This window comes from Piliocolobus tephrosceles, chromosome 4 (genome assembly GCF_002776525.5).
Source record: "Piliocolobus tephrosceles isolate RC106 chromosome 4, ASM277652v3, whole genome shotgun sequence".
Lineage (NCBI taxonomy): Eukaryota > Metazoa > Chordata > Mammalia > Primates > Cercopithecidae > Piliocolobus > Piliocolobus tephrosceles.
The window spans coordinates 148,665,360-148,682,995 of NC_045437.1; the positions used below are offsets into that span (position 1 = coordinate 148,665,360).

Sequence of the window (17,636 nt, forward strand, 5' to 3'; positions counted from 1 at the left end):
ATTTTACATATTACTGGCTTGAAATGGTTACAATAAATGCAAATCGATTTCCTTTCAGAGAAAAGCAATTGTTAAATATGATAGCTTTTAGCTTTATGAACTCCTTATTTTGAAAGTATACAAAAATTTGTTTTTTAGAAAACATTTTTCCCCACATATTTGCTCTTCTAGAAACGTGTTTCAATAATGATCGTTTTACTTTGCTTATTCAGTGCCAAAAGCAATTATTATTATTATTAATTTTAAGAGACAGGATCTCACTATGTTGTCCAGGCCGGATTTGAACTCCTGAGCTCAAGCAATCCTCCCACCTCAGCCTCCTGAGTAGCTGATACCATTGCCTTCTTTCTAATGAGGCCTGATTTTGTTCCTACTCCTCCAGCCTTGTCTTGACTTTGGAAGCTTTATCATGTATACCAGGGTAATCCCCTTCCCTTGCTGGCAACTGGTTTAGGAATGGGCACAGGATGCCATTCTGACCAATGGAAGTTGAGGGCTTCTGAGAAGCTTTCCTGGCTCTAGTTCTTTCTAAAGGTGGTAGAAAAAAAATTTTTTAAATAGTTTTTTCTTCTCTTGAGCACTGCTGTGTTTCAATGTAATACTGATACATGAAACTGCCATCTTTTAATCCTGAGGGCAAGGGGGATCTGTGCCAATATGCTGATAGGTCAGCTGACCTTGATGATGTCAAATAGCCACTGACTTAACTAACCTCCTCCTTGTCAGGGACTTGTTTTCAGGGGAAATAAACTTTCCCCATTTAAAATAACAATTAAAAATTTTTTTCTAGGCCATTTTGAGCTAGGTTTTTGTTACTCACAGTCAAAAGCATCCTAACTGATACAAGTTAATTCACTTGATTGTTTTTTTTGAGACGGAGTCTCACTCTGTCGCCCAGACTGGAGTGCAGTGGCGCGATCTCGGCTCACTGCAAGCTCCCCCTCCTGGGTTCACGCCATTCTCCTTCCTCAGCTTCATGAGCACCTGGGACTACAGGCCCCCGCCACTACATCCCGCTATTTTTTTTGTATTTTTTTAGTAGAGACGGGGTTTCACCGTGTTAGCCAGGATGGTCTCGATCTCCTGACCTTGTGATCTGTCCGCCTCAGCCTCCCAAAGTGCTGGGATTACAGGCATGAGCCACCGCGCTCGGCCCATTTAATTCACTTTTTAAATGCATTTGAAAATTTAGCTTGGAAAAAAAAAAAAAGACTGGAATTAATTTTATTTCTCTTTTCCTTGGAGGCTTTGCTGTCCAAGAGCTTAATGTAGTTTGAAAATTAAAATACAGCATTTTATTTGTTAATAAAGTAACAATTAAGATTTAGGGAAGGAATGAAAACCTCTTTAGGGCTTGAGTTCTTAACCTAAAGTCCATTATTATAGATGAGTACATATTAGCTATGTGGGGGAAAAGCTTATAACTTTCATCAGATTCTCAAAGGAGTCTGGAACCCTAAAAACGTTAACAAATGTTTTATAATAAACAAGGTGGCACCACTTAGAAAAACTACAGTGGTCAAGCAACACCCATTAGTTAAGAATGCCAATTTATGATGGATAAATTGTTTTTGTTTATAAGGTTGATGATAGCAATAAACATATCTGAAATCAGAGGATACTTTTGCCTAGATCTTTTACAACTTTAAATTACTTCATGCAAATTTAACTAACGGGTAACTCTTAAAGACATACATCTCTATAATTTACTTCAGAGGTAGGCTCCTAATGGAGCAATACTTGTTAAACAGTTTTGGCTCCCCAAACATTTTGGCATAAGCAATCCTGGAGGGGAGGGGGAAGAGAAGGAGAAAAGAAAAGAAGGAAGAAGAAAGCTAGATTAAAACTGTAACAGAAATGAGAGGAATGGCTACTTTTGATGAGACATCAAAGGGGTAAGTATCCTTCCTTTTATCATAAAAACAACTAATTTCAGAACATATACATTATCATATTATAAACATTAAAAACAAAGAAAGCAGATGGTGAACAATATTAATGATAGACCAGTATTTAATAGATTTGACAACAAAACTTGTGTGTATGAATCATTTGCAAATGATTTTGGTTCGGCTTCATCATGAAACCACAGACAAACCAAAAATCATTTAACACGTTGAAATAACTTTTAAAAAAGCAAATGAAAAATCAAATATTCAAAAATAGTCTAATTATTGTCCCTTTGTAGAGCCCATCTTTTCTGTTGTACAACTTACCCTGACAATCAGGATCCATTTAATTAGAGAGAGACCAAATCCTGAAATGGCCCCATACCTTCCTGCAGCTGAAGTGGTCAGGCAAAAAGACAGGAAAAACCCAATCCAGTTAAAGAGGAATGCCACTGCAAAAGCAAAGGAGGGGAAAGATGTTAGACATGTCCTGTTACCCAAGAACAAGAGTGCCTTACACCTGCCTCTGTTGACTTTCCAAAAGATAAAAGCCTGTCCTCCACAACCCTCACCATATCTCCTCTAAAACAACCATTCTTCTGTCTTTCCCCAAAAAGCAAACAAGAAAAATTCCTCCCTATCAGGTTTTACACAATTATGTCTACTGTTAGTTACTTTCAAAAACACCTTAACAGGCTGAGCACAGTAGCTCACACCTGTAATCCTAGCACTTTGAGAGGCCAATGTGGGAGGATCCCCTGAGCCCAGCAGTTTGAGACCAGCCTGAGCACTATAGTGAGACCCATCTCTACAAAAACTGAAAGAAAAAAAAAAATAGCTGGGCACAGTGGTGCACACCTGCAGTCCCAGCTACTTGGGAGGCTGAGGTGGGGGGAGCACTTGAGCCCAGGAGGTCAAGGGTACAGTGAGAAGTGACCACACCACTGCACTCCAAATTCAGCCTGGGCAACAGAGCAAGACCTTGTCTCAAAAGGAAAAAAAAACCAAAAAACAAAAAACAAAAAGCAAACCTTAACAACAGTCTCCAAACTATATACTTACAACCTCTGCTTTTTTTTTTTTTTTTTTTTTTTTGAGCCCGAGTCTCACTCTGTCACCAAGTTGGAGTGCAGTAGCACGATCCTGGCTCACTGCAACCTCTGCCTCCCAGGTTCAAGCGATTCTCTTGCCTCAGCCTCCCGAGTGGCTGGGACTACAGGCGTGCACAGCCATGCCCGGCTAATTTTTGTTTTTAGTAGAGACGGGGTTTCTCCGTGTTGGCCAGGCTGGTCTTGAACTCCTAGCCTCAGGTGATCCACCCACCTCAGCCTTCCAAAGTGCTGGGATTACAGGCATGAGCCACTGTGCCCTGGCTTTGACCTCTGCGTTTTTTTTTTTTTTTTGAGACAAAGTCTCGCTCTTGTCACCCAGGCTGGAGTGCAATGGCACAATCTCAGCTAACTGCAACCTCCGCCTCCTGGATTCAACTGATTCTCCTGCCTCAGCCTCCCGAGTAGCTGGGATTACAGGTGCCTGCCACCACACCCAGCTAATTTTTGTATTTTTAGTAGAGATGGGGTTTCACCATGGTGGCCAGTCTGGTCTCAAATTCCTGACATCAGGTGATCCGCCCACCTCAGCCTCCCAAAGTGCTGGGATTATAGGCGTGAACCCCCATGCCCAGCCTGACCTCTGCTTTTTACTGTGTGTGTTATATATATAGTCCAGTAAATAAAATAAATGCATTCAACATTAAATAAGTGCCTCCAAATAATCTGATTCAAGTCACTCGTCCTCCTGTTCTCTGAATTTTGACAACTTATATAACATCATCTCTAAAAGCATTGCATTTTCTTATCTTTCTAATACAACAAATAAAGGAAATGGTTGCTCACTTATATGTGAGGCACACAAAAAGATAAATGCAAAATAACACGAAGGGAGAAAATCAGGCTGACTTTGATCTGTCAGAAAAAAGAAGCTTTCAGAGCAAAATTCATCAAAGGCATTTAATTCCTATTCTACAGATTAAGGATGAGTAGAAGCAATGCAAAAAGGCCCCGTAGACCTGGAAGATGAGGCTTAGCTCATGTAAAAATGCAGCATCCTCATAACTGCTTTAATTATATTTTCCACAGATATTCATGAAAACAGAAGGCAAAGAGAAGGGATATTAAAACAAAGGTATATTAAGCTTTGAACATTCCAGTAAAAGGCACCAAATAAATATAATGTATTAATACATTAGCTCAACTAGTTATTTTAATTCAGTCAGATTCACCCATAATCCAAAGCACTCTGGTTTGGAGGGGTGGTTCTGCTATGCATACATACTTACTGAAGAAAGTTAACATGAAAATCCCATCATTTCCTATCCTCAGCTGGTCAGCATCATCAAAATCATCCCGACCCACAAAATCCTCATCCTAAACGAAAAGAAAAAGAATTATTTCTAGGCAAAGGGAAGATATGAAGAAAAATGAAGGGGTAAATTTGAGTAGCAAGGAAAAAAATTATTGCTTTGGCTCAGTTCAAAATTATGAGCATTAAAGGCTCAATGTGTGTTTAAAATTCCATTTTGCATTATTAATATATAATTAGAAAAGAAGCAAATCTTTTTTCTATCCCCAGTGTTCAAAATGAAATTTTCATCTGATAATCCAAGTTCTTTAACAATACACTTCAAACATTTAAAAGTTCACAAAGAACTATTTACTCTTCCTTTAAAAAAATATACCTCAAGAAAAGACAAAAGATAAAATTTACTTACACCTTTGGTTTAAATTCTAGAATATCAGTAATCAAGGACCTGTTTAGGACCTAAAATATTAGTAATCCAGGGACTATTAAAGAGATAAAATCAGCCAAGTGCAGTGGTGGCTCATGCCTGTAATCCCAGCACTTTGGGAGGCGGAGGCGGACGGATCATGAGGTCAGGAGATCGAAACCATCCTGGCTAACATGGTGAAACCCCGTCTCTACTAAAAATACAAAAAAATTAGCCAGGAGTGGTGGCAGGCACCTGTAGTCCCAGCTACTCAGGAGGCTGAGGCAGGAGAATGGCATGAACCTGGGAGGTGCAACTTGCAGTGAGCCGATATCATACCACTCTCCAGCCTGGGCAACAGAGTGAGACTCTGTCTCAAAAAAAAAAAAATTAAAAAAATTTAAAAAATAAATGCTTTATGAGGCTGATATAGGGGGAAAAAGAATAGTACGATCATACATGAATAGTCCACAGAACTGCCCACTGCTCAACTCCATAAGTATGTATTTGTATTGACATACAGATCTAAAACAATCTCACTTCTAACCTTATCAGCAGGTAAGACCTCTTCCATCCTAACTTGATAACATAATATTGCAGATCTAGAAATAACATGATCCTGAACAATACCAACACATGTGGGCTATCTTTTTAACTGATGTAGATATGTGTTGAGATATTTAAAAATAATTGAATATATACTTAAAAGTGATAGATCTGTACACAGTTCAATGAGGGCTCCTCAAATGAAAAACATTTTAGGGAATATCAAAATTTGTTGTACACAGAAGAGTCTCGAAGACCCAAATTGTTAACAGTGGTTTCCCTGGGGAGTGGGAACTAGAGAAAGGGAGGTCGGTGGCAATGGCAGCTTCCTTTTCTAACTTAATATACTTCCTCTATTGTCTGAAATTTCTATTAAAATGAATTGTTTTATAATTAATTTTTTAAAACATTAAATATCTAGTATTCTTACTTCATATTAGCAGAATAAGGTTTTGCCAAAATTAAAAGCTAATTCTGTTTTTTGCATAACTACTCAAAGATATACTCCAAAAAACACATGGAAGTAACATCTAATAATATTACAAATGCTTTCTTCCTATCCTCTTGGTATCTCTTCTACCATGATTCCTCCTAGAAATTGTTGCCAAATTAATGTTTCCAGAACACCACACAAGTCCTCTCATATCCCTGCTCAAAAACTGTGAAGGATTCTCTAAAAGCTGCATATATAAAGTTTAAATACCCCCGTCTAACATTCCAAGGATTCTATAAACAAAAGTTCTAGTCACAACTTTATATCTCCCTTCACAAACTCTGTGCTCATACAAAGCCAATTACTACATACACAGAACTGCCCTCACCTGGCTGGATTCACACCTGCTTTGTGTGCTTTTTCCCTCTGGAATGTTCTTACCCATCAAAACTCCGGGCCCACATCAAATCACATCTTCCCCTATGATCACCCAGTAAAAAGTTTCAGTTCATGATGCCCACTGCTCTTAAGTGCCTTAGTTATCAGTATTTGTGGGCCCTTTACCTTAGTTGGATGTTAGGCTTTTGAGTAACAATGAGGAACAGTGCCTTATTCAAAGCTTACCTATCCACTGTAAAATATACTGCATCTTAGATTTTAAAAGTGCTTTATACATGTCTGCTGAATACTAGAGCCCTTTAAGAAGTTCCTAAATATGTACCTGTATCAAATGAAAGTATTCTGAAGAGTTCTGTGATTTATCAGACTAATTTCCATAGTGATCTATTTACCATATATTGCAACAGGTCTGCAGATTACAGTGAAACAAACAAGGACTTTGGATTCTAGAATATCTGGGTTTGGCTTTCACTTCTGCCACTTATCAGTCGTATGACTTTGGGAAAATTACTTTATCTCTCTGGACCTAAATTTTCACATCTGTAAAATGGAGATAATATAATCTCTACCTTTCAAGGTTACTATGAGGACTGGAAACAATATACAAAATACATAAAAGCATCAAGCACAGTACCAAGCATGTTGTTTGCTTCCAATATACGGCAGTTACATTATGATTGTCTTGCCCTTAGACACTAGGGTTCTTAGTTTCTCCCTGGCACCTATAAGAACTGAATGCACATCATCACCATTTAGGATCATCCTAGATTGCGCTCATAAACTATTTCTGCCAAGCAATGATTTTAGGAGCTCCGCTCCTCATAGTAGGTGTGGTCTGTAAACAGTCTACTATCTTTAAGCCAAGAGGAGAACTTCTGGGCCTATGCCATCACACTGCCTAGACTAGGTTTCTGTTCTTGCTCATCACTCACTCCAGTTTCTTGCTAGAATAGAGCCTAGAGGCTTGATGGTCCCCACATTTCTGGGGACTTATCCTGCTTCCATTCTCCCAACATCTGATCCAATGCCCTACCTGCATCAACCTCAATCTGGATGAGTATTTACAAAATGACAAATACAGCACTTACATATCTGACATCAAGAACCAAGAGTGCCCAATAATCTCCACTGGTTTATATGGCATCCCAATCTCCACCTCCATGAATCTACGTCAAGCTAGATGGAATCTGAACTCACTATGTCCCCATAAATGACAAGATCTGGACGGCTGTAAGAATGGAGTTCATCTAAATCAATGTGAAGATCTCTTTTATGAGTTTAATTCTATAAATTTGCACATATTTATTATCTTCCTAGACCTCCCTAGCAGCTATCCACCCAACAGCAAAATATTAAGTGTACAGAATCAAGGAAACGTTACTGTGCTCCTGCTTCAAGATACTTCAGCCATCCCAGGAGACTTGAAAAAGTAGTGGTAATAGGAGAGATAAAGGAAAAATGAGCAGGTTTGACTAGTAATTTACCTTGTCATTTTTAGGAAGAGATGAGTTTATTATCCCAAAAGCTAATATACCTGATTTTTAAAAATTAGCTCTACTTTCACTAATCAATACAATCATAAGTAATGAATCAAAATTGGACAATGAAAATAACTTAATTCCCATAGAGCAGCCATCAAGTAACATGGCAAATTATACTCACTCTCCCAGGAACCAAAGGGATAGTAGCTTCAGCCTTGGTCCGCTCCGCTTCATCATAACTGGGCAGTGTTGTAGCTACATTGTAAGATGGGGGCTTTGGAAACCCAGACTCATCCTTGTAGTCAAAATATGCTGCAGAATTTTAACAGTCACAATTTTTTGATGATTAGCTTAATTGAAATAAAAGGAGTTCCACTAACTCTAGCAGACAAAACCCAGCCATTCCCTTAAGAGTACATATATAACAATTGAACCAAAAGACATTTCTAGATGAATGTCTAAGAGACTGGGGGTGATTTTTAAATGTATCCACTTCTCAATTATTTAAAATCCAGACTCACTTTGTAACCTTTCTTCCGACTGCTTCTGAAACTTTTTTTTTTAAACTGTAATGTCAAAGCGCAGAGTGTTTTTAAGGATTCCGTAATCACCTTGCCCTGTTACCTACCTGCGCTCTCTGCAGAAATGCTGCTGTAAGGTGGAGGAGCATCACCGGCAGCCTGTTCAGGTTCTCCAGACTCTTCTTCATTCTGTAACTAAATAAAAATTTCATATTTTAATGCAAGCATAAAGCCAATTAGAAAGATAAGAACCCAAAAACTGAAATAAATAGCCTTTCTAGAAAGCTATTTAGCAACGTATTTTGAAAGCCCTGATACACAAATCCTTTAAGAATTCTACTCCCCGGAAGTTATTCTATGAAAATATTCAAAGAGGCAAAAAGGGTACATATAAGTGTTGTGTCAGCAAAAATTAGAAACAACCTAAATTCCAATCATAGGAGACAAATAAATTATAGTACATCTCACAAAGGACTACTAAATGACCATTAAAAATTAAATTTCGCCATCCTGGCCAACATGGCAAAACCCCATCTCTACTAAAAATACAAAAATTAGCCAGGCATGGTGGCACACTCCTGTAGTCCCAGCTGCTCAGGAGGCAGAGGCACAAGAATCATTTTAACCTGGGAGGCAGAGGTTGCAGTGAGCTGAGATGGTGCCACTACACTCCAGCCTGGGCAACAGAACGAAACTCTGTGTCAAAAAAATATACATTAAATTTCAGCCAGGCATGGTTGGCTCATACCTGTAATCCTAGCACTCTGGGAGGCCTAGGCAGGTGGGATCGCTTGAGATTAGGGGAGCTTAGGAGTTCAAGCCTAGCCTGGGCAACATGGCAAAACCCTGTTTCTAAAAAAATACAAAAATTACCTGGGAGTGGTGGCATGCACCTGTGGTCCTAGCTACTCAGGAGGCTGAGGCAGCAGGACGGCTCGAGCCCAGAAGGTCATGGCTGCAGTGAGCTGAGATTGTGCCACTGCCCTCCAGCCTGGGTGACAGAGTAAGACCATGTCTTAAAAAAAAAAAAAAAAAATTTAATTTCATTACTCAAATAGGTATTTATGGTGTACTATTATAACATGAAAATAGCTAAATTTGCCAAACAATATGCATCATATATTCCTTTTTAAAAAGGCAGACATATAGATGGAAAAGAGGCCTAGAATGAGACATTTACAGTTCAACACTGTTATTTCTAGGTAATAGGAGTACAGGGGAATTTTTCCTTTTTGTTGTGTATCTGCATGTTCAAATTTTTTGTAGTGAATATTTATCACTTGTATACTTTTTTTTGGAGAGACAGGATCTCATTCTTGCTGCCCAGGCAGGAGTGCGGTGGCACAATTATACCCTGGCTTTCTTTAAATTTATTTTTTGTAGAGATGGGGTCTCCCTGTGTTGCCCAGGCTGGTTACCAACTCCTGGCCTCAAGCGACGTATACTTTTTTAAAGTTAGAAAAATAATCTGTTAAGACAAAAGACAAATCACAGACAAACCATGTTACCATTATATTTAGCATGCACACCAAATTAAATTTTTTTTTTTTTTTTTTGGTTGAGACGGAGTCTCCCTCTGTCGCCCAGGCTGGAGTGCACTGGCCGGATCTCAGCTCACTGCAAGCTCCGCCTCCCGGGTTCCCGCCATTCTCCTGCCTCAGCCTCCCAAGTAGCTGGGACTACAGGCGCCCGCCACATCGCCCGGCTAGTTTTTTGTATTTTTTAGTAGAGATGGGGTTTCACTGTGTTAGCCAGGATGGTCTCGATCTCCTGACCTCGTGATCCGCCCGTCTCGGCCTCCCAAAGTGCTGGGATTACAGGTTTGAGCCACCGCGCCTGGCCACCAAATTAAATCTTAAATAATTGAGACATTTATGAAAACATAAAATTCTCCCTAATTCTACATGTATCTCTCAATCGATATCCCTTTTCCCTATCTCAGCTACTTTTCTGCCAGTCAAATCTTCAATTTTTAAATTTATTTTTTATTTTTTTGAGATGGAGTCTCGCTCTCTCGCTCAGGCTGGAGTGCAGTGGCGCAATCTTGGCCCACTGCAAGCTCCACTTCGCGGGTTCACGCCATTCTCCTGTCTCAGCCTCCCCAGTAGCTGGGACTACAGGCGCCCGCCACCACGCCCGGCTAATTTTTTTCGTATTTTTTAGTAGAGACGGGGTTTCACCGAGTTAGCCAGGATGGTCTCGATCTCCTGACCTTGTGATCCGCCTGCCCCGGCCTCCCAAAGTGCTGGGATTACAGGAGTTAGCCATCGCGCCCGGCCTTCTTCAATTTTTTTAAATAACTCACACCGAAAGTGTCTGCTGTTGCTAGTCTGTATAGCCTACACAAGTCATCTTCATAGAATAAAGACATTTCACGTGGTTTTTTGAGTCCAGTGTGACAATGAACTATATTAATTTAAAAGATGAGCTGACTGGGACTAGGAGTCAATCTGGAAATTAATAACAGAATATTCAGTGATATAACTGATGTAGGGGTCTAGTCCTGGCTTCAGTATCATCAGGATATACAGAGCCAACTGACATACTTGTAAAATACATACCACCTCTAAACCATACTGCTACAAAGAACTCTTATCTTGAATTGAGACAGAAAAACAGAAAGGCTGAGGTGTACTAACACGAAGTAGAGCTCCATAATTCATTAATTTTTTTTTTTTTTTTTTTTTTTGAGATGGAGTTTCACTTTTGTTGCCCAGGCTGGAGAGCAATGGCGGGATCTCAGCTCACTGAAACCTCCACCTCCCAGGTTCAAGTGATTCTGTTGCCTCAGCCTCCGAGTAGCTCAGATTACAGGTGTGTGCCACTGGGCCTGACTAATTTTTGTATTTTTAGTAGATGTTGGCCAGGCTGGTCTCAAACTCCCAACCTCAGGTGACCCGCCTGCCTTGGCCTGCCAAAGTGTTGGAATTATAGGTGTGAGCCATTGTGCCTGGCCATAATCCATTAAATTTTAAGTGATCATCTCAATCTCAAATACTATTCAAAAACAGATGTCAATTAATTTTACTGACTAATACTACAAAAGCTTCAATCTCAAATGAATTCCTGTGTCAAATTCTCATCAGCATCTACTATCTGGGTACATTTTTTCGAATCCTAGTAATCTAATGTTAAACTTAAGGTACTTCCAAAATAACTGTATTGTAACCTAAAATAATTTTTCCTTTTAATACATGTGGTCAAAATAGCTGCAGTAAAGCCAAATGCTCCTGGGACACTGAACTAGTGAATTATTTAAAGAGAGTTCCTGGGACTACAGTTCACCTAAAATACTGGTTTTAACATTATTTGAAGCTCTTGGCAAGGTATTCTTAGCCTCCTCACACCTAACCACTCTTGTGCTGTGGGAAGGTCACCAAAAGAAGCAGAAGAGTCAGCAGCAAGAACAGAGGCAAATACGGACTTTTTGAAAATGTTCCCTTAATATACTGTAGCCAGTAATGAACTTCATTTAAATCTAGCTTGGTTTATATCTAACCCGTTTTATATTTCCTGAGCTTGGTGTCAAAGTAATCACATTACCTCTGCATAATTTACGTCTCAGAAAGGAAGCATGACAATTCTAAGAAATACAGAAATCCAAAGAACAAAGAGGTTAAGAGGTCTTCTACGACAATATATATAAGATAGGCTGCCTGTCTCCTGGCAACTTGGAAACGTTAAATTCGATCATCCCCCACCCAGTAAAAGATGACAGTGCAAATAAATTCCAGCCTTCTTAGAAACGCCAATTTTCACTTTGATAAGGAAAAAAGAAACACTTCTATGTGAAGAGTTTGCTCCATTAAAATTCATTACTTTAGAATAGTGTACTTTTTTCAATTAAAAAAAAGAAAAAGAAAAACAATTTAAAACACCATTATGACTATGGTATAATCCCAAGACCTCACTATACAGGCTTCCCACTCTGGCTTATTTCTATAATGCTGGTGTTAAGATTAGGCTCCATCAAGAAAGCTGTTTAAAACAAAACACTGCAAGGTAGGGGGATTGGGGGGAGAGGAAATCACCTTCAAAAAGTGGTATTTAGGCCGGGCGCGGTGGCTCAAGCCTGTAATCCCAGCACTTTGGGAGGCCGAGACGGGCGGATCACGAGGTCAGGAGATCGAGACCATCCTGGCTAACACGGTGAAACTCCGTCTCTACTAAAAATAATACAAAAAACTAGCCAGGCAAGGTGGCGGCGCCTGTAGTCCCAGCTACTCGGGAGACTGAGGCAGGAGAATGGCGGGAACCCGGGAGGCGGAGCTTGCAGTGAGCTGAGATCCAGCCACTGCACTCCAGCCTGGGTAACAGAGCGAGACTCCGTCTCAAAAAAAAAAAAAAAAAGTGGTATTTAGTGACTGCCATCTGCATGAATAATAACTTACTGAACAATGGAATTCTTAAATATACATCTTTTTACACTTCGGGGGCAACAAGTCAGGCATTCACTAACAAGTGGAGAAACATGTGCTCTAGAACTAGAGTGTACTATAAAATCGATTACTTGGTTCCAAAACTTATTTTTAAGATTCCCCTTTTCTGTCCCTGGGAACCCTTCTGTGCAGCCTCCCTGCCATGTCCCTGGATCTCAGGGATCTTCGGGCTCTTTCCTGACACTTTCTGAAAGAATACGTGGCATTGTCACTTTGGGGTTAGAGTTGGAAAGATGCTCAGTCTCTTCTATCAACTGGGTCAGTGGAAGCCTGAGTCCAGTTTAACTGTCACAGAATCTGGGTTGTAGGAGATACTCAGAGAGACAGATCTGGGAACTTCTGCTCTCAGTACACAGAGATGTTGGGCAAGGATAGGAGGGATATCCTTTGAGTGACCGTGATAGATAATAAATAGCTGTTGGACACTAGATTTTTTTTTCCTGTCATATAATTTTTGTTAAAATTCTGATCAATTTTACTAACCTTCAAATATGATTTTATTTTTAATTTTTTAAATTTTTATTTTTTTGAGACAGGGTTTCACTCTGTCACCCAGGCTGGAGTGCAGTGGTACGATCTTGCTCCCTGCAACCTCTGCCCCCTAGGTTCGAGTGATTCTTCTGCCTTAGCCTCCCAAGTAGTTGGGAGATCACAGGCATGTGCCACCATACCTGGCTAATTTTTGTATTTTTAGTAGAGATGGGGTTGTGCCATGTTGGCCAGGATGGTATCAAACTCCTGACCTCAAGTGATCCGCCTGCCTCCACCTCCCAAAGTGATGGGATTACAGGCATGAGCCACCACACTCGGCTGAAATATGATTTAAATGGCATTTTTTCCAAATAGAGCTATACAATTACCTATACAGGCCATATAAAGTAGAGTTTAATACACAACTACCTATGCCTCCATCACTAAGAGATAATCCAATCACCTGAGAATTCAGATGACCTTTCACTTTCTCACACCCAGAGTGTGCCCTTACTCTTGTCCTGATTACCTTTGCTCCTCTCTATGTGCTGAGCAGACTAGAATGGCTCCCCAGAAGAACCCTAAAACTCTTCCATTGTTCCCACTTCAGATATATCACAATCTGCCATGGTACCTTTGGCCTTGATGACCTTCAATTTTAAAAAAACATTTATTTACAAATAGGTGCTACTAAGGTTTTGTTCTCAAGTCACACCTGTAATCCCAGCACTTTGGGAGGCCGAAGTGGGCGGACCACTTGAGGTCAGCAGTTTGAGACCAGCCTGGCCAACATGGTAAAACCTTGTCTCTACTAAAAATACAAAGATTAATCAGGTGTGGTGGCGTACACCTGTAGTCCCAACTACTCGGGAGGCTTAGGCACAAGAATCGCTTGATCCTGGGAGGTGGAGGTTACAGTAAGCCAAGAGCAAGCCACTGCACTCCAGCCTGGTCGACAGAGGGAGATTCTGTCTCAAAAATAAATAAATAAATAAATAAATAAAATAAAATAAGAGGGTTGTTTCCCCTCCTTATCACCTTCCTCTGTATCTAGGTACTATTGTTATTAAAAATAAATATGACATTTTTATGACTCTCCAACACAGAAATCATATATAGTTCTAATTCTAATAGAAACAAACTTGAATTTAACAAGTTTAAGACATTATACCCTATAGATTTAAACTATTATTTGAGTCCAAGAACGCTTCATCACTGCCCTCCTCGCTAAGTAGTTCTAAAATGAGTTGTTTTTCAGCAATAGCAGAACTGAGACTAGGATTAGGGATAAGCAAGGGGCAACATTTATAACTGTAGCAAATGGCAGGACCTAAAGGCACTTAAAAGTCATTCTTGGATTCTCTATATTTACTAAGAATGGGAGAACAACAAAAAACCCTACACTAAACAAAACCCATAAATCCTTATGTATGAGAAAAGGTATCAACATATACCTCAGAATTCATACAAACAAAGCACATGAAAAATAATGCTGAACTATCCAGTAAGTCCATAAAGTTGCAAGTATTTTCATTACTTCATTTTTTTTTGGTTTGGTCCTACTTAAACAGCAAGGAAATTCTTATAAGTTTCAAGTTCCTTCTTTAAGTTATTAAAAATAAGTATCAGAAAGTTATGGGTCAATGCCTGAACTCTAGCTTTAAATGTTATTTATCACTTCTATCTTAGAGTTAATTTCTAAAACTTTTACCTTAAAATGCAATTTTTAAAGCTCTCATTACCAGCCCACTACTTCTGCACAGTCCCTAAATCCTACCAAAACAAGATGGTATAATTACAAAGCACATTTCTTTTGGTAAACAGCTGAGTATGCTATTTTACTGTTGTTCAGAAATAATCATTAAGTTTGTGTAGCCTGTACATTTACTTTATATATTGTAAATATACACTCTGTCATTCTAACAGCACCAAATTATTTACATTCAAGAAAAATTCTCTATTTAATTATTAATTAGGAGAAGATATTTTAAATAATTCTGACAAGAGAAACTAAACAATAAAAAGGCAACCCAATTATAAAATGGGCAAATGATTTGAATAGACATTTCTCCAAAGAAGATAAACAAAAGGCCAGCAGACACAAAATGCTCAACATCATTAAGTCAGCAGGAAAATGCAAATCAAAACCAACACTCAATACTACTTCATGCTTACTAGGATGGCTATAATCAAAAAGACAGACAATAGCAAGTGCTGAGTATGTGGAGAAAAGGGAACTCTAATACAGTGCTTGTGGGAATGCAAAATAGTGCAGCTGCTGTGGAAAAGTTTGACAGTTCCTCAAAATAAGTTAAACACAGGCTGAAAACACAGTGGCTCAGCCTGCAATCCCAGCACTTTCAAGAGGCTGAGGCAGGAGGATCACCTGAGGCCAGGAGTTTGAGACCAGCCTGGGCAACACAGCAAGATCCTGTCTCTACTAAAACTTTAAAAATTATCCGGGCATGGTGGCACACCTGTGATCCACCTACTCAAGAGGCTGAGACAGGAGGATCACTTAAGCTGAGGAGTTCAATGCTTCAGTGAGTCCAGTCCAGTCTGTTGCTCAGTCTGAGCAACAGAGTGAGATCCTGTCTCAAACAAAAACAACATAGATTTATATTAACATCAAGCAATTCCACTCCAAGGTATATACCAAGAGAACTGAAAACAAGTTCACACAAAAACTTGTACATGAATCTTCACAGTAGCATTATCCATAATTGCCAACAATGTTCATCAACTTACGAATAGATCAACAAAATGTGGCATACCTGTACAATGAAATATTATTCATCCAGAAAAAATGAGGTACTGACACATGCTGAAACACGAATGAACCTTAAAAACATTATAGTACAAGAGGCCGGGTGGAGGTAATCCCAGCATTTTGGGAGGTCGAAGCAGGCGGATCATGAGGTTAGGAGATTGAGACCATCCTGGCTAACACGGTGAAACCCTGTCTTTACTGAAAATACAAAAAAATTAGCCGGGCGTGGTGGGGGGCACCTGTAGTCCCAGCTACTTGGGAGGCTGAGGCAGGAGAATGGCGTGAACACAGGAGGCAGAGCTTGCAGTGAGCTGAGGTTGCACTGCACTCCAGCCTGGGAGACAGAGTGAGACTCCAACTCAAAAAAAAAGAAAAAAAAAAAAAAAAACTATAGTACACCAAAGAAGCCAGTCACAAAAGACCATATATTGAATGCTTCCATTTACTATAAAATGTCCAGAAAAGGCAAAATCCATAGAGACAAAGTATATCAGTGGTTGCCAGGGGCTAGAGAAGGGGGAGCAACTGACTGCAAATGGGTCCAGGTTTCTTTTTGGGGTGATAAAAAAATGTTTTAGAATTAGGCAGTGATAATGGTTTCACACTTTGTGAATATAATAAAAACCACTGAATCGGATGGGCGTGGTGGCTCACGCCTGTAATCCCAGCACTTTGGGAGGCCGAGGTGGGTGGATCACGAGGTCGGAAGTTAGAGACCAGATGGGCCAAGATGGTGAAACTTCGTCTCTACTAAAAATATCAAAAAAATTAGCTGGGCATGGTGGCACACACCTGTAATCCCAGCTATTTGGGAGGCTGAAGCAGAGAATTTCTTTTTTTTTTTTTTTTTGAGGCGGAGTCTCGCTCTGTCGCCCGGACTGGAGTGCAGTGGCCGGATCTCAGCTCACTGCAAGCTCTGCCTCCCGGGTTTATGCCATTCTCCTGCCTCAGCCTCCGGAGTAGCTGGGACTACAGGCGCCCGCCACCTCGCCCGGCTAGTTTTTGTATTTTTAGTAGAGACAGGGTTTCACCGTGTTAGCCAGGATGGTCTCGATCTCCTGACCTCGTGATCCGCCCGTCTCGGCCTCCCAAAGTGCTGGGATTACAGGCTTGAGCCACCGCGCCCGGCCCCGAGAATTTCTTAAACCTGGGAGGTGGAGGTTGCAGTGAGCTAAGATTGCGCCACTGCACTCCAGTCTGGGCAAAAAGAAAGACTCTATCTCAAAAAACAAACAAACAAAAAAAAACACTGAATCATACACTTTAAAAGTATTTTCTAATTTTTAAAAGCAAATCTATATAAACATAAATTTTATTTAAAACAAAACATTCCTCCAAGTATTATTCTCTGGCTAAATGTCCATGCCCTTCAATGGGAAGGAATGGGTCCTGATCATACCAATATACCCAGAGCTTAACACAGAACACACATTTGTGAATGAATGAAAACAAAAAAGAGGAAGAGCACACTGAATTATAAACTACTTATAGTAAAAAAAAAAAAAAAAAAAAAAAAATCCTTAGTGTTCTCTTTTCCTGAAGAGAAGAATTATTAGGATCAAGAGATCAAAGAAAAGTCCAGTTAACATCCTATTTTAAGAGCTGAGGAAAAACATCACTTTTTTCCTACTTCAAGAGTTTGAAAAAGATGACTTTTTTTGTTGCTCTTGTTTTTTATGAGATGAAGTCTTGCTTTGTCACCGAGGCTAGGGTACAGTAGCATGATCTTGGCTCACTACAACCTCCATCTCCCAGATTCAAGCGATTCTCTTGCCTAGCCTCCCGAGTAGCTGGGATTATAGGCCCCTGCCACCACACCTGGCTAATTTTTGTATTTTTAGTAGAAACGGGGTTTCGCCATGTTGGTCAGGCTGGTCTTGAACTCCTGACCTCAAGCTATCCACCCGCATTTGCCTCCCA

At 39.9% G+C, this 17,636-nt stretch overlaps 1 protein-coding gene across 2 annotated transcripts in view; it reads right to left on the minus strand.

Moving 5' to 3' along the window:
* NDFIP1 (Nedd4 family interacting protein 1) overlaps positions 1 to 17,636 on the minus strand; it is a 56,567-nt gene that overhangs the window by 22,556 nt on the left and 16,375 nt on the right. For both annotated transcript variants that reach the window (XM_023187772.1, XM_023187771.1), the window contains exons 2-5: positions 8,144 to 8,231; positions 7,697 to 7,827; positions 4,228 to 4,315; positions 2,217 to 2,341 (exon numbers count right to left, since the gene is read on the minus strand). In XM_023187772.1, coding sequence (XP_023043540.1) covers positions 2,217 to 2,341; positions 4,228 to 4,315; positions 7,697 to 7,827; positions 8,144 to 8,231 — 432 coding nt within the window. The remainder of the gene's footprint in view (positions 1 to 2,216; positions 2,342 to 4,227; positions 4,316 to 7,696; positions 7,828 to 8,143; positions 8,232 to 17,636) is intronic.